At 45.3% G+C, this 22,042-nt stretch overlaps 1 protein-coding gene across 1 annotated transcript in view; it reads right to left on the reverse strand.

Annotated features, from left to right (window-relative positions):
* Positions 1 to 213: 213 nt before the first annotated feature.
* Positions 214 to 22,042, reverse strand: part of LOC145489587 (uncharacterized) — a 120,788-nt gene continuing 98,959 nt past the window's right edge. The window contains exons 62-65 of the mRNA XM_081468570.1: positions 19,086 to 21,375; positions 18,482 to 18,611; positions 14,838 to 17,850; positions 214 to 14,625 (exon numbers count right to left, since the gene is read on the reverse strand). Of these exons, the coding sequence (XP_081324696.1) occupies positions 221 to 14,625; positions 14,838 to 17,850; positions 18,482 to 18,611; positions 19,086 to 21,375 (19,838 nt within the window). The 3' untranslated portion in view covers positions 214 to 220. The remainder of the gene's footprint in view (positions 14,626 to 14,837; positions 17,851 to 18,481; positions 18,612 to 19,085; positions 21,376 to 22,042) is intronic.

A 22,042-nucleotide genomic window follows, 5' to 3' on the forward strand; every position in this document is an offset into this window, starting at 1 on the left:
TTCTTGAGGTCACTCACTAACTTTCTACACGTGTTTTAGTTCCAGCTTTTGATTGGTGGGATTCGCTACTTAAAGCTTTCGCAGATGAACAGTAAATTCCTCTTAACTTACTTCATTAAATTAGAATTGAAAAGAACAAGACTTATGAAAATAACCTAAAGTAACTACAAAAATACTTAATAACTAATTTAAAAAGTTTTCTAACAGCGTTCATGTCATATCACACCGCACTCTCCTCTTCTCCATCGGGCAGCATTCCGCCTGCAGGATTTCGAACCAGCGGTCTTCGTGTAAGTTTTGGCGAACTTCTCGGGGTAACATCCGGGGTCTGATCAGACCCCGATTCATCAGCATCCACGTACACATCCAGTAACTGCCTCATGGTATAGGCATTAGGATGATCACTCTGCTCGTCACCAGCAACGTACTTGCTCGATGCCTCTGTTCCTGGTTCGTGAACGTAAATCTGCTCCACTTCGGATCTCCTGCGCTTTCGTCGTCGACACACCACAATTATTATGATCAGAAAGAACAGCAAGAAGAAGACTGAAGATACCGAAATGACGATTATTTCTGTTGGAGTGAGCTTGCTGCCCTCTTCCTCGGTTGGACAACGCGGAAATGCGTCGTAAGTGCCATACAACTCGCACGGCTCTATCCCAAGCACTTTCTGGCAGTAGAAACCAAACAGACTCACTGACAACTTGTGGTGTGCAAGGCTGCCAGAATCAGCAATGTCTGCGAGACAAGACTCGTAATAAAACAGCGCTTGGGGTACCAGACGAGTGCTACAATATTTTTGTAACTTTCCTTCGTAGAACCACTTGTAACACTGGTTGAGGGCCTCCTCTTCGAGGCTTGCGTTCTTAAATGCCAGACTGTAGTTTGCTAACGGTGTCATGTGCACTCCTGACGGGGCCCATCCAGGGGAGTCTCCAGAGTGGATGAGTAACTGCACAGTGGTCATATTAACGGCTGGAGTCTCGAGAACGGAACTCGTCAGGTCAACAGGTACCGGACTGTAAAAGCGACCTTCAGTTGTCTGCCCCATTCCTTCGTCAAGAGGTACGTTTAGCACCAGACCTTCACGGTAGTCATCGAACTTGACGTTCATGGACGCGTTGATCTGCTCTATTGTCTTGGCATACTGCCATACCCTTAACTCGTCCAAAGCACCATGCAAGTCGTATTCACTGTCTACCATGTAGCCTCGCATGTAACGTCCCAGAACTAACAAACCATCTAAAGATAACTGCTTTCCAGTCATCACGCCAAAGGCTGTTGACTGTCGATGTTCGCCATCGGAGTAAGTAAACGTTTGTAGCCGGCCATCGATTGTTCTCCATGTCACAGCTAAATGCGTCCAGACACCTTCGTTGATGTTAATACCTGATGTAACTTGCTTCTTGTCCCACCTCACTTGTAATCCGTCTTTGCAAATGATAGCAAAGTCTCCACTAGTAGTGGCGACAGAAAAGAGAGCGTGACTTCCAGTGACTTGTTCAGTAGCTCCTTTCTGGCTCGAGGAGCAAAGTTGGGAAACGCTCGAGTCTGCATTTACTAAGCAGACCCATATTTCAATGGTAAACTCGTCTAGAAGTGGTAAGCTCGTGTTGCTTGCGAACATAACGGCTGTGTTGCTTGACGAGAACTCCAGCATGTAACCAGCTCCAGAGAAACTGCGCGAGGCGTGCTTGGTTGTCAGGAAATTGTCTTTATCCGTTATTTTGAATTCCGTGGTGAATTTTTGATCAAGGGTCTCTTGGCTAAGCTGATTATCATCTAGTTTTTCACTGTTGGAGGCGTTTGCTGCCGTTTCGTGCAGCGAAATGTTTTTCTTGCTCTGTTCTCTTATCCAGCCGCTCTCTTTCTCGCCACAGATGCCATCTGTTTGGGCTCTCATAGGCCTTGGAACTTGAATAGCCGTTCCCAAGGTTCCGTTGTAGGTAAGAATGTTAAATTGAATTTCCTCTGGGAAACCAACCTCCAGAATATTACTTGTGAGCCAGCGGTATTTGACATCAGCTACCTCAACCCAATCGTTAGAGTTGGAAAGCTTCGAAGATATATTACTTGTAATGTCAAGGCTCCTCGTTTCGATTGTCTCTAGATCGCTGTAGCTAACCGACACCTCTGTTTTCGCGGTGCGCAGAGCAATTTCGCTAATTCGCCTGCAGGACATTCTGTTATTGCATGGAACCAGCAGTACTTGTGCGACAACTACAGATGAATTGAAAAGCTGGTACGCACCGGGTGCTTCAAAGTGAAAGTTCACTCCTGTTACACTTGTAAAATGAGGATCACCAAAGTTTATAGCCACTCCTGGTTCGGTGGAATTCAGTATGGAGGATTCTTCTGCGATGGAGCAGTCTGCGCCCATCCAACCGGCCGTGCACTTGTTGCATGGCAATGGTAATTTGGGACTGCTTTCATCGAACGGGATGGTGACGTTGCCATTCCAGTGTGGTTCACACTCACATGTACCATTGGTTACACTGCAAACGCCGTGTCCGTTACACGTTCTCCTCAGCCCACCCGGGCACAGGTTTGAACAGTCCGTTCCCCAGTAGCTCGGCTCACACTTACAAGAGACGCCTTCTGTCGCGTTTACATCTGGGATGGAATAGCCAAAGACACATCGTGTGGTGCAATGTAAACCGATCCAGTATGGAAATCGTTGGTCGACAAAGTGATGGCAAAGTTCTTTTGCAGGCCACTCCTTTAGTTTTAGAGAACTCTGGCAAAAATCGGCGAAAGAAACGATAGCGTAGAAAGCGGAGTGTAACTTCATAGGTACTGAGATGTCATGAAGGCACACTTTGTAGTAAAACTGTGCTACTTGAAGACTAAGACCTTCGCATCGAGTGTACAGCGGTCCGCTGAGAATAAGACTGAAACAGAACGATTCTGCTTCTCGCCGTAAATGAACGTTAACAAACGTAATTCCTTCAGGCTTCAAGGGTGGCATATCAGCATCCGAGAACGACCAGCGTGGCTCATGAAACTTAATCATTAACAGGTCACTTTTCCCAAGTAAGTCGCGAATGATTCTTCCTTCCACTTGGTTGAATTTCCAGAGGTGCAGCAGATCTGGATAAGTTTCAACTTGAACGTTTAATCTCCAGTTGACTTTCACAAGGTCTGGATTTGTCCGTCTTTTCCAGATGCGGAACTCGTCGATTTCGCCTACAAAGCTTGATTCAGGGAGCAGAGTGTCTGAACTAGGGGATGGCTGCCACTGCCCTAAGGCCAAGACTCCACCATTTGTAAAGACGTGACTGTCCAGCCTGAACACTCGAACTTTAACGTCTCCAGAGGAACTGAAATGATAAAAGTGAAGGACGCCAACAAGTTGTTTGAATACAATAGTGAGTTGATTCCACTGGTTGATTTCAAGCTTGAATCCGGTATGGAAAACGGTCCCTTTGTAGACAACTGCCAATGTCACATTGTCAATTACAGCAAAAATGTTTTGGCTTAAATAGGAAAAGATGACTCCTCCTGATTGCTGGGCTTTTATGAGCAGTTCAAAGGTCAGGACATCCACAAGAGGAAAATACATCGGACCCGAGCGAACAGAATGATCTCTGAAGAATAAATTGAATCCGGCGCCAGTAGGTCTGCGGTGTTCTAGGTACTGTAAATACTTGTAAATAAACAATGTTTGTGACTTATTAACTACTGAACTAATCTTCAGAGAGGTGATGTACGATTCAAGACTGCTCGTTCCGTTAAAGGAGTGGTCTTTGCAGGAACCAAGTAGGCCTGTTGCGTTTTGGCAGAAGATGGCTGGCACATTAATTGTTACACTAAGGCTGTGTCCCACAGTTAGCACAAACTTGATTCCGTTCGGACCGTTTATATGAAACGTGACAGTGGAAATGCGTACCATGATGAAATCGGCGGATAGTTGAGTTCTGTGGTCAACTTCAACAAACTTGCCATTTAACCAAACCAAAGGAAAGACGGAAACTGTCCTTGAAAAAGTTGTGATTGGTGCACGAATGACAATGTGGTTTCCACCAAGGCCAAACGAAAAGCCTGTTGTGCAAAGCGAGGTGTAGGTTGCATCCGTAACACATGGAGCCTGTCGAAGCTGGATGACGAAATTGTATAGAGTGGACTGCAACAGATAGAATTCACCAACCACTCTATAGGTAAAGCTCACTCCAAAGAATGTTGTAAAGTAACCATATCCCCCAATGGATGCAGTCACTACAGTTTTAGTTGTTACGCCGGTGACAAGCTTGACAGCAAATTGACAGTTTGTTCCATTCCATCCCGGACTACAACTGGTACAGTTTGCATCACCCTCCCAATTCACGTCACATTGGCATCTTCCTGTGGTTGTGTCACACCATCCGTGTCCACCACATGTATTTAAAAGCCCGCCAGGACATGTCTGAGAACAGTCACTACCCCAGTAGCCTTTCATGCAGATGCAAAGGTTACGGTCTCTGGGATCCGCAGTACCAAAGATGCATTTCACATCACATCTCTCCCCAATCCATACTGGAAAGTGAGCTCCAGGGAACTTGTTACAAAGTGACTGAGCTGGCCAGGTGCTGGAGTTGAGGACCGCTTGGCAATGATCCGAGAAAGAGATAACGGCTACAAGAGCTGCACGGATGTGGCCGGTAGTTGCTATGTCTTTCAGGCAAACGAGATAGTGGTATTCCAGTTCAGCTTTCAAACGAAGGTCGCAGTAATCGTAAAGTGTGCTCTTGTAAAAAAGTTCGTAGCAAAAAGACATAGCATTGTCCTCTAGCGTCTTGTTGGGAAAATGCATATCAAAAGGTTTTTCAGATGAGGTTAAATTCGTCTTAACGTCAGCATCAGAAAATACCCACGTAGGCTGTTGCCATGGAGATCTTGGCAGATAGATATTTTCGTCTGTTACTAGGTTCACAATGACGTCACTTTCACCTTCGTTGATTTTCCAGAGCCCTGTGACATCGGGATGTGTGGGCACAACATTCATGCGCCAGTTTTGCAGTATCAAAGCTGGATTGAATGCTCGCTTCCAGACACGGATTTCATCAATGATGCCAACGAATGAGTTCACTGTGTAGGTTTCATTGTCGCCAGGCGACAGCTCCCATTGTCCCAGTGACAGAATACCGCCAGGTGTGAATGGATTGGAGGATAGAACGTACGATCTTCGTTGCACCTTTCCTTCATAGTTGAAGTGATAGAACTCTAGTATTTGTGTCTCGTGATGCCAAACAAGTGATATGTGACTCCACTGGTTGATGGTTACATTGACACCCGTATCAATAATCGTTTTGCCAAAGTGTATCGTGATGAAATGTTTTATTGTTATAGCGAACGTTTGCAGGACTGCATAGGAGAAAACTGTTCCGCCGAGCTGGTAGGGCTTTAGGAGGATTTCAATTGTAATATCTACGTTGGCAACAAATGTCTTCGTCAGTGGTCTTGACGAAGCCCCCGTTTGGTTAAAGACCAGAGCGTATATACCTCCGGATGGTAATCGTGTCTCTTGATAGTGTTCGAACGTCAAAACAATCAGGCTGTCTATTTCCAGTACAAGAGCATGGCTTCCAACCTCTACATTTATTGCTGACTGGGTCGTGTTTCCAGGAGTGATGCTCGCGTTGGAACTAACTGTAAGATCGTTGCTAGGATCATTATCGCATGACCCAAATAAGCCAGTCGAGTTATAACAGTACGGCGACTTGACGTCTACTTTGAAGCTCAAATACCGCCCATCAATTCGAATGCGTATGGCAAAATTGTCCTTCCATGCAATCTGGTAGTGACTGTGTCCCTCGTACTTGAGTTGGATCCCAAGATGGAGGGAACCAAGATTTGTGACCAGTCCTGACAAAAGAATGAGCTTTCCGTTGACCCAAATAACTGGAGCTCCATCAGTAGTGTAGGGGGCATGAAAAGATATCACGGTCGAGGAAACCCGTATTCCAATTGCGTTGACACAAACCGAGTGCAATCTGCAGGGCACATGACGCACTTGCACCTGGAATGACATATGAGGTATATTTATCAGGTAGTATTCACCAACTGCCACGAGAGTAAAGCTGTAGCCGTCAAAAGTAACGTAATGACCTCCAGTCGATGATATTGCAATGGAGAGTTGCAACCAGTTCAGAGACACCAGGGCAAGGGAACAGTCGGACCCAGTCCACCCTGAAGAGCACTTGCCACAGTCTAGTGTTCCATTGTAATTAGCAGTACATTCACATTCTCCTGTGACGCTGTTACAGGCTCCGTTGTTGTTACATGGTGTTGCAGCTCCTCCGGGACACGGGTGTGCGCACTCTGAACCCCAGTAGCCATGGTCGCATACGCAACTCTCAGAGTCCAGCTTCTTACCAAAGACGCATTTCATGTCGCAACGCTCTCCAAACCAAATAGGAAAATCACGTCCAAGAAATTCATTACAAAGTGGTTTGGCTGGCCAGACCGTTAGGTTGTTGATGGCCTGGCAGTAGTCAGCATACGCAATGATAACCTCCATGGACATGTACAAAGACCCAAAGCTTGCAATTCTTCGGAGGCAAAACCTGAAGTAAAACATAGACACACCTGGTCCCAAGGAGTGACAGTTTGAATACAGTGGTCCCATTAACAACGTTCTGTTACAGAAAAGTTCAGCTTCAGTTTGTAAGGTTTTGTTCTTAAAGGGGAAATCTTGTTCTCTATCGTAGAAAGGCAGTTGCAACACTACATCGGAATACTTCCATGCCGGTTTCCTCCATGGCTTAAAAGGAAGCTCGAGTTTCATACCGGTTACTTTGTCCAGAGCTTCGATTCCTTCACCTTCGTTGAACTTCCATGCGTGCGCGAGATCTTGCGTTTCAACGCTCACCGATCTGTTCCAGGTCTGCAGAATGAACGCAGGATGGAAATAGCGCGTCCATATACGCACTTCATCTATGAATCCAGCAAAGAAGTCAACAGGCTGAATTCCGGAGCCGTCCAGAGATGGTATCCAACTAGCTAAAGCGATGATGCCCCCTGGAGCAAAGATATCGAAACCAATGTTGATATCAAGGCGATGCAACTGGCCTCCAGACGAAAAGTAGTAGAAGTGCAATATTAAAGTGGATTTTCGGAACACAAGGCTAATCTGGTTCCATTTATTAAGCTCCGAGGCGATATTTGTATGGTACACGTTGTCTCCGTAGTAGATTGTAAACTTTCCTCCTGTGTTAGTCACAAAAAAGGTCTTACTCGTGGTATAGGATATGATAACCCCGTACCGGACTGTTTTGAACATGAGCTTTACTGTTATGTCCGTGAAAGAGAATGCTTTGTAGATTACTCCCGAGACCACTGTAGTGTGGTCAAAGTAAAGTGCGTACCCGGCATTTGCATCGCGATATTCTACAATGTCCTTGTACTTATATTGAAACAAACTGTGGCATTCTTTGACCTTGAGCTTGGTGGTAATAAGGGTTTTTATAACATCTTGGGTCTTGGTCTTGCTATCGGACACGTTCGTTTCAAGTGACGAGTCCTCTGCTTGGTGGAAATTGTTGGGCTGGTTTCCGCTTACGTTGAACATAAAGCTTCCTTCAGAACAGTTTTTAGTTGGATGATAAGACACGAGCGATTCCAGCAATCCCTGGTTACAAGAGCCTAGTAGGCCAATTGCGGACTTGCACACCAAACCCGATGCGCTTGCACTTAGGGTCAAGTAGCGTCCTGTCACACGTATTTTCAGGTATAGCCCTGCATATTTGACCTCCCAGAGATAAGCTGTGATCTTGTTAACCTCAAAACCGTAGCTTTGAAGAGTGATTCGATGCAAATCAATGTCGATGACTTTACCATTTAACCAGACGATAAGGTTTCCACCAGATGTATAAGGCCCATGTAAAACAACTTTGTGCGAAGATATTTTAAGCGCGATGGAATTCACGCAAGATAGCTGTTGGAAGCACGATACCAGACGAATTTGCACAACGACGGACAGATGGATAGAGTAAATAAGATAATACTCCCCTGTAATGTAAAGGCTGTAACTGATTCCACTGAGTGATGTAAACTGTCCGCCAAGTGACACTGTCCCAACTCCAACCAAAACACTTCCAGATGGCCACTGCGTGACTGCTGTCGAACAATCTGTTCCAGCCCAACCACGAGCACAAGCTGTGCAGTTTTCATTTCCTTGCCAATTAAGCTCACATGAACATTTTCCAGTTACGACATCGCAGATTCCATGATTGTTACATGCTCGTCCACTCCCTCCTGGGCAAATTCCAGAGCAGTTTATGCCATAAAACCCTGGATCGCATATGCAGACTTCACTTTCATTTGAAGCTTGACCGAAAATGCAAGGGGTCGAGCAGTTCCTGCCTATCCAGTTCGGGAAACGCTTGCCAGGAAATTCGTTGCATAGAGATTGCGCTGGCCAGTAAGGCAAACCAAGCGTTTTCTGGCAGTAATCTGCAATTGTCACCACGGCATCGATAGATTGAACTGTTGATCCGGTGCCCACTACGGCTTCTACACAGGCGCGGAAATAAAACTCTAGTGTGACATTGCCCAGCCTCAAGCAAGCAGAATAAATTGGTCCCTTATAAATAAATCCGAAGCACACGTTAGTGGCGATACCTTGCAAAGTCACGTTGTTCTCATTCGGATTCAGTACAAGAACGGACGCGATGGGTGCATCAGAGAAGACCCACTTTGGCTCTTCCAAGGGATATTTTGGAAAGAATAAAGTTACACCGGAAACAAGGTCTTTAACGAGAGTATTTTCACCCTCGTTGAACTTCCACAAATTTGTAAGTGATGGAGCATTAGGCTGAATATTTGCTCGCCAACTTTGTTCAACTAATGCATAATCAAAGGGTCTTTCCCAAACGCATATCTCATCTATTTGTCCAAAGAAGACATTTGTTGGCTGAACGCTTATGGATCCAGAAGCAGGTTGCCACATGCCAATAGCAAATGTTCCTCCAGTTACAAAAGGATCGACGGTAAAATTGAACTTTCGTACTTGCACAAGCCCAGATGAAAATGTCACAAACACAAAGAGTTCCAGCTTTGCACGAACAAATACAACGGAGATCTGATTCCACACATCTGTTTCAGTGGCAATGCCAGTGTCAAAGACATCCAGCCCGATAACAACTTTCACCGTCACGTGGTTGCTGATGAAAAAAGTCACATTGGATGTGTAAGAGATCAGAGTACCTCCACATAGACGAGGATCGCATGATTTTACTAAAAGCTGGAAGGTTAACGTTGGACTCACGAAGAGATCGACAACTTTCTCTGTGACAACAGCGGTGAAACGGTAGTAGAGACTGTACACACCACCGTACACAATTCGAGTTTCTTTGTGGATTTCTTCATCGATAACAATATCAGATCGTCCTCGGGCTTCAAGTGACAACTTTTCTAATACAAATTCATCAACGTCACCATCAGAGGTATTTGATCCTCCTACCCCTTCTAGAACAGTCGTTAGTTCAGGTCCTTGAGTATCATTTTGCCCCGGTTGTAGTTTGGCACAAGAGCCGCACAAGCCATCGACAATCTGACAGAAGGTAGTAGATACAGTTGACTCCACGCTTAGGTATCGATCTGTAAAGACCGCTCGTATGGACAAATACTGCGAAATGACAATCCTGTAGGCGGTATTGGATATAGGCTGAATGGTCACATTGTTTCTCAGCATATCTTTGGTGAGCTCTCCGCCAGCATTAATTGGTTCTCCGTTAACGTGCACGACTGGCAATGAATCACTTTCGTAGGCCGCATGGACACTAATGGACAGTCCATTGAATCTCACAGCAACAGCATTAAGACACACAGAGCTCTTCTCGCAAGGTACTTGTCGGACTTGCGCTTGAAGGATGGAGGAATTTATCATGATGAATTCGCCTAGTGTTGCAAAAGTAAATAGCGAGCCATCGAAGCCGGTGACATAACCTCTCTCAGATATGGTACAAACTTTTGAAGTCTGATTTGCAACGCTGGGATCTGTTGTCGATATCGCGATAGAGCACGACCTGCCTATCCACCCTGGGGTGCATTTTGAGCAGTATTCATTTCCTTGCCAATTTGGATGACACTTGCATTCACCAGTTTCTACATCACATTGTCCATGTCCAAAACACGGGTTCCCAGCTCCTCCTGGGCACTCATTGGAGCAGTTCACCCCCCAGTACCCACTGTCACATTTGCACGTTCCATCAGAGTATTGTCCAACGATACACTTAGTTGTGCAGTTTGTTCCAACCCAATCATTATAGCGTCCTCCTGGAAGAATATTGCAAAGGCCTGCTCCAGGCAAAGTTGAAAGGTTCAGGGCGGCTTGGCACTCCTTTCCGAAGGCAGCTGCTGTTGTAAGAGCTGAGTCGAGCTTTCTTGAGGTAGACACTTCGGAAATGCAAGCTTCGTAGTAAAATTCGGATCCTCCAGTCACGTTTGAGCACTCATTGTATAGAGGACCTTTAAGGAAAATATCTGAACACAGCTCTTGGGTTACGTTGTCAGCTTCTTCTTCAGAGGGATCTGGTGTGATGAAAACGTTGGTTTCTTTAATGGCATCGGAAGGATACCAAATTGGGCTTCTCCAAGGCGGGGTAGGAAGACTAAAATCTAACGATCCTACTGTCGCGCGACACACAAAGCCACTTCCTTCATCGAACTTCCATAAGAGCGCAATCCCTGGTGTTTCTGCTACGAGATTGGTATTCCAGGTTTGCTGTATCATAACAGAATCGAATCGTTTGTTCCAGAAGCTCAACTCGTCCACCCAGCCCACAAAGCCAGGCAGGGAGAGGGACACTTTGGTCACCTGCCAAAGAGCAATGGCTAAGGTACCACCTTCGGCAAATATTCCTACACCAACGAAGAAGACTCTTGTTTGAATGACGCCTATTGAGTTAATGAGGTAGAACTGAACAAGACCCGAGCTCCGCCTGTAGACAAATGATATGTGGTTCCAAAGCTCTGTTTCAAGCACAAGTCCAGTGTCAATGACTGTAGTACCAAAGTGAATCATGACAGTCATATTCACAGCTATTGCAAAAGTTTCACTGAGGGCGTATGAAATAATAGTACCACCGAACACACGCGGATCCTTTGCCTTCACAAAGAACTGGATAGTGATGTAATTACCAACAAAAACATTCACCAGAGGTGCAGTGATGACAGACGTGCCATTAAAGTAGAGACAGCTTCCTCCTTCGCTAGTCGATAGTGATTCGCCAGAGATGTTTAGTATGGGACCAAAAGAGCTCTCGTTTCGAGGGACAGACCACGAGGTCACGTAGGAGATCAAGATGTCTTGAGTTACAGTTGATATATCATGCGTATCTAAAATTCCTCCAGCTGTGCAGTTTGAGGGCAGCACGCTTGATTCAGGGTCGCGGCACCTCCCGAGGAGACCACAGACTTCTTGACACAACCATCTGTTCATTGTTATGGAGACATCGAAGTGTACTGTGAGGGAATTGATAACAAAGTTGAAACCTCCTGGACCAGTCACCACGTACCTGTTGAGGGACGTCCGTTTAAACACAAATCCTGAAATTCCAAGTGAAATCACGCTCTTGTAGCTGACAGGGGAGCCGTTGAGTGTAACCAAGACCTGGCCCCCGATTCCAATACTGCTGTGGATTGCCATCACATTATCCCCTACACGCACAATTACACATCTTACACGTACGTAACTTCCGATTCGAACTTGCCGAAACTGGATGCTGAGTCCATAACGAACCAAGGCCAACACCTTGAATTCACCAGCTACATTTACGTTGATCTTGACGCCATCTAAAGTCACGTAGTAACCGGTCCCAAAGACCGACGTTATTGGGAGCTCTTCCGTAGGTGCTGTAACAGAAGCTGAACAGTCTTTACCAAGGAAACCAGGAGTGCACTGGCTGCAGTCAAGTGCTCCGCGCCACCTTCTCCTACAGCGACATCTTCCACTACCACCTAAACAACGTCCATGCCCACTACATACGTTCACAGGTCCACCAAGGCATACTCCACCACACAGCTGTCCCCAGAAACCCCGGTCACACTTGCAACTTCCAACCAATCCCGTAGGTTGATATCCGTAGAGACAAGAAATGTCACAATTCACTCCTATCCAGTTCATGAGTCTTGAATTTCGGAACACTTCATACTTGCACATCTGTTGCGCTGGCCACACAGTTAGGTTAGCTTGTACTTGGCACGTGTCTGCAAAAGCCACCACGACATTTAATCCAAAGGATACCTGACCAGTTGAAGCAATGACTCGTAAACAAGCTCTTACATAGAAAGCTACTGTCCCACCACCAAGCCCGCCGCAGGCGATACCAACAGGTGATTCCTGGATGTTTTCATGGCACCACGTTTCTGCTTTGATTCTCATGTCGCTCGTTTTGAACTTTATTTCAGTGGTTACAGGAAGAATCTTAACATTCGCGTAACTGAAGATCCATTTAGGTGCCCTACGTACGGACGGAATGTACAAGTGGACTCCGCTCACCAGGTCGTGTATGACGTCACCCTGTCCTTCGTTGAACTTCCACAAAATTGCAATATGAAGAGCGCTAGAAATCACGTTTACTCTCCAGCTTGTCTTGACATCTTGCAGGCTAAATTCACGGTTCCAGAAGCGTACCTCATCGATCAATCCAACAAAACCTGGCAGTTTATCGTTCTCCGCTGTGTTCCCTTCAAGAGCTGGTATCCACTGCCCAATGGAGATCATGTTTCCTGTGTATAACGCACCGGCACTCATGGTTCCTGTGGCTTGACGAACAATACCAATGGAATTGATGTAATAAAAATGTATTGCCCCAGTGCTGTTGTAGTAAACAAGGGTGACTCGGTTCCAGGCCTCAACTTCTGGAGAAAAACCTGTGTCCCAGATCTCCACCCCAATGCGTACTTTTAGGGTTACCTGAATAAACACTGTCAGCGTTATTGTTTTGCTGTAGGTTAAGAGTACACCTCCAGGATTTCGTCCAGTAAACATCTTAAACAGGAGTTCTGCGGTAATGACAGAAGCATTTAAGACTTCAGGCATGAGATCACTACAAACACCAACCCCTTTGAACTTTAAGGCGTATTCAGCACCTGTTGTAACTCTTTCTTCGTTGTAAGTTCCATAGTGGTAGAAGAAGAGGCTTTCGTCGATAGAAACTCGCCACGTTTCTTCCAGAGAACCACCACCTGTCACATTGAAGTCGTTGTCTCTGTTTCCGTCGCAGTTTCCGCACAGTGCATTTGTACCGTTACACAGCGATTGCTCAACATGGCCTGCAATGATAAGTCCTCTTCCTGAAACTCGAAGTTGAAACTTGAGATCTTCTAGTACATTGCTAAGAACGTATGTAGTTGAAGATGTCTGCTCTAAGAAGACTTCACTGGCAATTTGAAGCGTTGTTGAACTGTACTCTGTCACACTTCCATTTATCCAAATAACCGGCCGCTCGGTCTCCTCATATGGTGCGTGAAATACTATTTTCCATCCGTACTTGAAAGAAAATGCTACTGCATTAATGCAACGAGATTCTCCATTGTGACATGGAACTTGTCTTAGCTGGCCATTGAAGTGGGCGCTTCTGACGAACCAAAATTCCCCGAGTCCAAAAAAGTTAAAGTGAGCGCTGTCGAAGTTGGTAAAGTGTCCTCCAAGGAAAGCAGAACATGTCGGCAACTGCGATACTGCCACAGCCACGGCGCAATCAGATCCTGTCCAGCCAGGTGTACAATTACTACAGTCGTTATTTCCTCGCCAGTTCAAATCACATTCACAGGCTCCTGTCTTGACGTCACACTTGCCATGCTGGTTACAAGGATTGTTTCCGCCTGCTGGGCACTCACTGGCACAGTCTTCACCCCAGTATCCTGGACTGCATACACACAAGCTAGCATTGTTTCTGTCTACATTTCCGAAAACACACTTATAGGAACAGTCGGGACCAATCCATCCCTGAGGAAAGCTCTTGGGAAACTGATGACACAGGAGTTGAGCTGGCCATGAAGGAAGATGGAGAATAGACTGGCAGTAGTCTGCATAGGCAGATAATGCAATATAGGCGGTGTCCAAAGAACTAGAGGAATGAATATCGTAAACACATGCCTTGAAGTAAAACTGAGGAACGGCCGCGTTCAGTAGCTGACCACACTGTGTTTGTAATTGGGTGTCGTAAATAAGCTCAAAACACAGCTTATCGGCTAGAATTCCAAACGTGATGTTCGTAAACTGCACAGTTGAACTAACAACTATCGATGGAAACACGTCCCGGACATACGAGAACTGCCACAACGGTTGACGGCTGATTACCTTAGGAAGGAACATGGCTGAGGAGCCGGATATACGATTGCTAACCACTCTGCCTAAGCCCTCGTCAAAAAGCCACAGGGCACTTAGCGTCGGTAATTCTTCTGGTATAACAACAAGGAAACTCTGGCGAACAAGAATAGTGTCCAGTGCAAAGGTCCAGATGCGAACTTCATCTATGCTTCCAAAGAATGGATGCAGTGGTACACCAGCGATATGTTCTTGTGTTATGTGCCACTGGCCAAGCCATAAAGTGCCACCGGAAGTAAACAAGTCAGGTCCTAGGTAGATCTGTTTGGTAAAAAGTTCACCTTGAGCATCTAACTGGTAGTAGTCTAGAACACCTGAAAGAAAATAGTAAAGAACGTGTGAGCAAACAGATAAGGCATTTCTCCAGGGATAGAAGTAGCACGGTTAGCAATTGAAAGTATATAAGACACAATAATCTTCAATGAAACCTTTTCTCGGAGAAGTACAATTACACGAACGACATATCTAGCTACATTAAAATGACAGCAAATTCATACAAAGAACCACACATATAAGGTATTCTTACCTGTAGAGGAACTGTATGCGATAGAAACTTGAATCCAGGATCCCAGAGGCAGTGTGATTCCCATGTCGTACGAAACTCCACCGACATAAATTTTAACGCTGACATCGTTCACGATGGCAAAAGTGAATCCTTTTGCATAAGATATGATTGTACCTCCAAGAGCATCAACTTTAACAAATAGCTGCAGAGTAAAGTCTTGGCCTTTTACGAAAGCGGTATTTAGAGGACCGGTGGAAGCAATTGTACCATTAAACTTCAGTGCGTATCCATTCACAGTAATTTCTCGTTGTTCGTTATAGCTCGTGTAGCCAAATACAAACAGTGAGTCAATTGCGGACACTGTCCATTGGGAGGTAAAGATGTCAATTATCGTACGCTGTGAGATGGTATGACCCCAATACACCGTACCTGTACTGTTTGTAAAGTCGTTTGCGATGCTTGAGTCGCATGAGGAACAAAGTCCAGAAGCAACAGTACACAAAGAACCGGCAGAAGTTATCTCGAAGGAAAGATACTTCTTCCAAGCTTTCACTCTTAGTAATATGTTGTCAGGTCTATCTTTTCTGATTTCATACGTCTGTGGAGAAACTCTACGAAATATAAAGTCATTTTCCAGGTTTAGAGATGTTGTGTCTGTCAGTCTACGGTTGAACCAGACTAGTGGCATTCCACTGCCGTTGTAAGAAGCTCTAACTGTTATCTGTGTTGAACCCGTTTTCATTGCCAATGATGAAATGCAAAACGAACCACTCATACAGGGGATTTGTCGGACCTGAGCTGTAAACTCATTGGTTTTCATCAAGTAAAATTCTCCATAGGTGCCAAAAGTGTAGCCAGCGCCGTCAAAGGTTGTGTAGTGCGCTGCTCCAAATCCCTGGCATGTGACGTTGTCTACATTGCTGACATTTCCTCCGAGTGCCACAGAACAGTCAGCTCCAACCCATCCTGGAGAACAGACGCTACAGTCACGAGTGGAGTTTGCTTGAACTGGGCAGGAGCATTTTCCGGTGAAATTATTGCATGGTGATTGGGCGCTACATGGAACGTTGTAACCACCGGGACATTCTCTTGAACAGTTTACACCGTAGAATCCTTTCATACAGACACAGCTGCTGTCACGGCTGTTGTTTCCTGGAAGGCCAAATTTGCACTGTTGGGCACAGTTTACACCATACCACTCTGGGAAGTTAACAACAGATACATGGCGACACAAGCTCTGAGCATACCACGAAGAGTGCTCTGCAAACAGTTGATAGAAATCTGATAGAGCCATTAATGGCCAGTAAGCATCACTATAATGGCTACTTCTGGTAACGGATGTTACGCATGACATGTGATAAAACCATCGCGTTGCAGTATTCAGCACGGTGTACTGTGATCTCAGCGACGAAGCAAAGATTAGGTTGTAACATGTCTGCTCTACATTCATCCAGGTGCTACCAAATCTGAAGCTGTATGCGGTCTCAATGTCAACTGAAAAGTTCGGGATGTCAACTGTAGAGTACACCCATGTTGGCCCTTGCCAGATACCTGATCGAAATCTTATATGGGCGCTGGACACACAGTCGTGCGCTACTGTGCCATCGCCTTCGTTGAGCTTCCAAAGACTTGCAAGGTTTTGAATCGGTAGACGACAGCCCAGATTTTTTCTCCAGTTAGCCGAAATAGTAAACGGGTCCAGCTTTTGATTCCAAATTCGCACTTCATCAATTTGTCCGATGAAACCCTCCTTCAGTGGTATTTTTAGTCCTCCTGGTGCTGGCTGGCAGTACCCTAAGGCAAGAGTTCCTCCCGGTTGAAACACATTGACGTTACTCGGAATGGGAAAGTTTCGGCTGTGTACTCGTTGTCCGCCGTCATCGTTGTAGTATAATTGGTAGAATTGGAGAATTCGAGTCGATACAGACCAGACCAGAGCAATATGGTTCCATTTGTGTGTGTGAATGACTGCCAGCGTGTCTAAAGTGGTGTCTTCATAGCGTAGTTTGATCTTACCAGAGTCAAGTACCACAGCAAACATCTTTGTGCTGGTGTACGAGAGAAGCGTACCGTTTTGACTCTCAGCACGAACCATAAATTCGATGGTGATGTCTGAAGACGTGAAACTGTAGATTTCTCCAGTGTGCGCACCGGAGTTATTGAAATGCAATGCATAGCCTCCACCGTAAAGTTCTCTTTTTTCGTGGTAGTTGTTGATGTCATAGGCAAACAAACTGTTCTTCTCTGCTACTTGCCAAGACGTTCCATAGAGCTCGTGAATGTATGATTGCGAGACATTTGTTGCTGTAATTAGTCTATCGTCTCTGCTAGATAAATCGTCATACCAGTTGGAGTTACAGTTGCCCCAAAGTCCCTGGCTGGCCTGACAATAAGTCTGATTGTCAACGCGTAAGTGGACATCAAGATATCGGTCGTACAAGCGGATTATGAGCTGAACACCGTAAATCGAGGAGAGTACAAACTGTAACCGGGATATTCGTTTAAACGTGAACTTTTGATTTGCTGGGCCAAAGTCGAACTCAAGAGAATACGTTCTCCTCCCATTGGCAAACACGATAGGCTCTTCTTGATTAGCAAACCTTGAATGGACCAACAACGTGTTCTGTTCGATCTTTATTGCTACAGCGTTGAAACACGAACTCGATGAAAAACACGGGACCATCCGAACCTGGATCTCTAACGACTGAGACAGTATCAGGTGATATTCTCCATTTCCCAGGAACTTGTACCCAGTTCCGTCAAGTGTAATGAAGTAACCATGTCCAAATGCCGCCGCGGTCTGGTTGTTTGGACTTTGCACGACGACTGAACAATCCAAGCCATGCCAACCGTCCGAGCAGGTGGTGCAGTTGACGTCTCCGCGCCAGTTAGGGTCACACGAACACAATCCCGTGGTCTTATTGCAGAGACCATTGTTAAAACATGGCGTAAGTGGCCCACCAGGACAATCATACTGACATGCTAGACCCCAGTGTCCATCGTTGCATGAACATGTGTAGGTTTCACTAGATATCTAGAGAAAAAAAATACCGTTTAAAATGTTAGATGCGTGCGATATTTGTGTCATTTTCAGGGTAAATTTGAAGAGACGTATGGCGTAAAGGAGTAGGGTACATTAGAACGGTTTTCATTTGAGTATCGAAAGTAATTCGCGTTTACTTTAGCCTTGCATCACTACGCCAACCGATTGGTTTGAAAAACTCGCGCCTCTTTGTTATCCAATCAGGAGTAAGACAAAAGCCAATCGTGACCCACTCCCTCACGTTTTCCCGAGCTACAAGTCAGCCAGACATATTTGCTTTGGGTTTTGATTGGTACACAGGATGGTCCGAGTAATTTGTGACTGGTCACTTTGGTTTTGATTTTACAACCCTCGCCTGAGACTAAGGTGAAAACGCTTTATCCTTATCACATGATTTATTTTGTCAATGCCAATTTATTTTCCTCACCGTAATAGTTTGATAATACGGGAATAATTGATTTCCTTTGTCAAATAACATCTGTACCCCTTCAGTTTACCAGGGGAAGTGCTATGTAGTGGCTAGTCGTGTTTTCCTTGAAAACTGGTGTAGTAGTTTTTAAGTAGATAAGGGAGTCAAGAAATAAAAAATTTGGATTCACAACACTGACAGACTCGAACTTACATTGTTCATCTGAGCCTCACTGTCTGTACATCTCATGGAGTGGACCATAGACGAATCTACTACCGCTGCATTTCTCTCGTTGGATACTGGAAATGCTACAATCCAGGCTATTGGATACGAGTCTTGCAATCTGTGTGAAGGAAAAGAAGGAACTCTGATACACGTAGAGCATTATTAAAATACTGTAAAAAGGAAAATCGAGGGAAAGAAAAATTCAGCTCATTATTAGCTGAAAACAAATTATTTGCAATCGCTAATAGTAAATTGTTCTACTCAGCAGAACAGACCTTTTGACATATTTCAAGAACCATCAGCGTTAAACACTACATTGTTACAAATTGCGTCCTACATTTTTTTTTCTAACTGGGCAATACCAAAATTTTTAATGATATATTTTTATCTTGAGAAAAACAACTCAAGGTATTCTGGCAAAACAAAAGGTATGAGGCTTAAACCATTAATTCAACATTTTTCTTGCAACCTATCAACGAGTATCTCTTTTGACGGTTGAAATCTGAGTTGTATACGGCACATGGCTGATGCAGTTCAAACAAATAATGATCAGCAGCTAGTGAAAGTGAACGTAATTTAAGTTCAATCGTACCTTACTATAAAAGCTTTGTCATGTCTACCCGGTGCAAACTTTTGAGGTTGACCATAATCTTCAGTTGATAATGGGATCAGGCTACTGGTAGTATTGTCAGAGCCACTGAGTTTGCGAACAAATCCGCTCAATCCACCTGGAACAATATTTAGATAAGGCCTCGAGAAGAAGTTGCTCGGTCCTGTGTTCAAGTACACGTTGTGAGGATTTCTGTTCCGGTAACCAAACCAAGCAAACACGTCGCCTTGAGCGGTGTTGTACAGGCAATTCAGAAAGGGTTCCACTGGGTGTTTACCCCAACCTCCGTCCAGTTTGTCACGATACTGAGCATGCGTAGAGACGCAATCGACATTACACCTCTCTCCTACGTGTGCCTCATCGCAGACTGTACAGGTCGGTAAACCCCAGCCAAAGACACATTGGTCACAGCTTGTTCCATTCCAGTAGCCCAACTGTGAGTCATTATGACACGTGCATATGTCTTTGTTTTGCCCTGTTCCATTGCCATGGACACAGTTAACGTCGCAGCCAACCGCCCATCCAATATAGTTTGCTACGCATTTTTCGCATTCAGATCCAGTAAACTGAGGTAGGCAACGCTCGCACGAGCTCCCATCAAAGCCATGGTTACATGCACAGGTTGGAATGTCACCCATCAGCGTACAGTTCCCTCTGTCACTACACATAGGTTGACCAGGGCAGACAAGTTTGCTGCAATCATCACCATCAAATCCTTGATTACAGAGGCACACTGCCGTGGCAGGAGAGCCTTGTTGCACGCAAGCTCCTCGTCCACTGCAGTCTGGTTCTCCAGGGCAGTTTAACGTTTCACAGGTTTGGCCCTTCCATCCTGGGTCACAGTCACAAACACCTTGTCTGCAAGTTCCTTGTCCAGAGCATTCGATGTCACAAGCCAGTCCGGTGTAACATGGATCACATTGGCAAATAACGCTGTTTGGTGGATATTCGTTGCCGTGTACACACGGGAATTCACACGAAGGACCCATCGTGTTGTTTGTACAATTCACACAGATAGGGGGATCGACGCCTCCGTAGCAAGTTCCAAGTGCGTTGCAATCTGGCACACCAAGGCAGTCGGGGACATCACAGCCCTGTCCTTTCCATCCATTAAAGCAATCGCACTGCTGTGTAACTAGCAAACAGACACCATGATTACTGCAGTCTACCCCTTGGCCTGGACAACCCACTGTTTCACATTTAGCCCCTCTCCAACCGCTGTCACAAACGCAAACGCCCTGTTCACACTTGCCGTGACCATTGCATTCCGTGCCACAGTCAACTCCAGTATGACAGGCTCCACATTCACACGTATCTCCGCTTGAAGACTTAATTACTGTGCCATTAATGCAACGTTGGTTACAACCTTCTCCCATGTAACCCGTGTCACACGAGACACAAACTGGAGGATCGTGAGCCAGTCCATCACAGATTCCATGCCCACTACAATTTCCACCGCCTGCACACTGGGGTATATGGCAACCTACACCAGACCAGCCGGGTCTACAGTAACATAGACCTAAAGCAGTAATACAGGAGCCATGGCCAGAGCAGTCAGATCCCCAGCCAGGACAACCTTTCGTGGCACACGTGGAACCTCGCCAGCCTTCAAATCCACAGTCGCATGTATTATTTGTACAATTGCCATGTCCAGAGCACTCCTGGTCGCACGATACACCACTGTAGCAATCATGACACTGACAGACAAATAAACCATCGCTTGTTTCTTGGGGAGTACCATGTTCACATTCAGTCTCACAGGCTCGACCCATCCACCCTTTATCACAAGAACAGAAAGATGTGAATCCAAACGTCTCACAAGTACCATGGCCTCCGCACATTGGGGTACCGGGGCAAGCAGGCTCCTCACATCCCCGTCCAGCCCATCCTGGATTGCAGTCACACGTCTGAGTGGCGCTGTTACAAGTACCGCGTCCAGAACAATCGAGGTTGAACAAACCGGGGCACCCTTTCTTTTCACAAAATTGTCCACGCCAACCTTCAAAACCACAGTAGCATGTCTCATTAACGCATGTGGCATTAGGTCTCGAAGAACAGAACTCATCGCACTCTATTCCACTGAAGCAAGGCTCACAGTCACAAATGGTTGGATCATCTTTGTTTTGAGTGCCGTTTACGCAAGGCGTTTCACAGGCTATTCCTGCCCAGCCTGGCTCGCAGTCACCACAGTAAGGAGTCTCAGCTGGTATACATTGACCTCGATTGTTGCAATCAGGTTCACCAGGACAGTCAGTTTGCTCACAGCCAATCCCTGTGCAACGGAAAAGTTCCAATCAGATGTTATTACCTCAAATTTTGCCTTACTTTTCTATTGAGCATATAAATGAAACTTATTACATGATATAGAAGTAACCAATCACAGTAGAGTCCTTCAGGAGAAAAATGCATGTTACGTTGTATTTTAGTGGGATTCTAAATAATTGCATTATGACAATACCCAAGAGCGTACAATCGAAAAGGCTAAAAAGGTGACTCTGAATACGACACATTTGATCAAAGTTGGTTCCTTAAACTAAAAGAAGCAAATCGCAAATAACTTCAACGCTATGTTAATAAAAAAATACGCCCTATAAATCTAAACACAATCAAGAGCGTATAAAAACAGCCTTTTTTAAATTTTTAATTTTTAATTTTCGTGTAACGCAAACAGACAATGTAATTATTCGATGGTTTAAAGGGCTGTTGCGTTCCTTACGCTGAAGCACTACAGCGCAGTATCAACACTGGGCACAATGCACGAAAACTGCAACAACATTATTACCAAGAACCAGATGGAAAATCACACGACATAATTTTTCCATATGTGTCAGTTCCCAGTAATTGTAGGGCTCGTTAGGATGTAGTCGCTCGGACGGAGTGCTATTGAAAATTAAAAACGGTTTCCTTATTGTTTAGTGCTTGGTGGGATTGACCAGTTC

Source organism: Orbicella franksi, chromosome 6, assembly GCF_964199315.1.
Source record: "Orbicella franksi chromosome 6, jaOrbFran1.1, whole genome shotgun sequence".
Taxonomy (NCBI): Eukaryota; Metazoa; Cnidaria; class Anthozoa; order Scleractinia; family Merulinidae; genus Orbicella; species Orbicella franksi.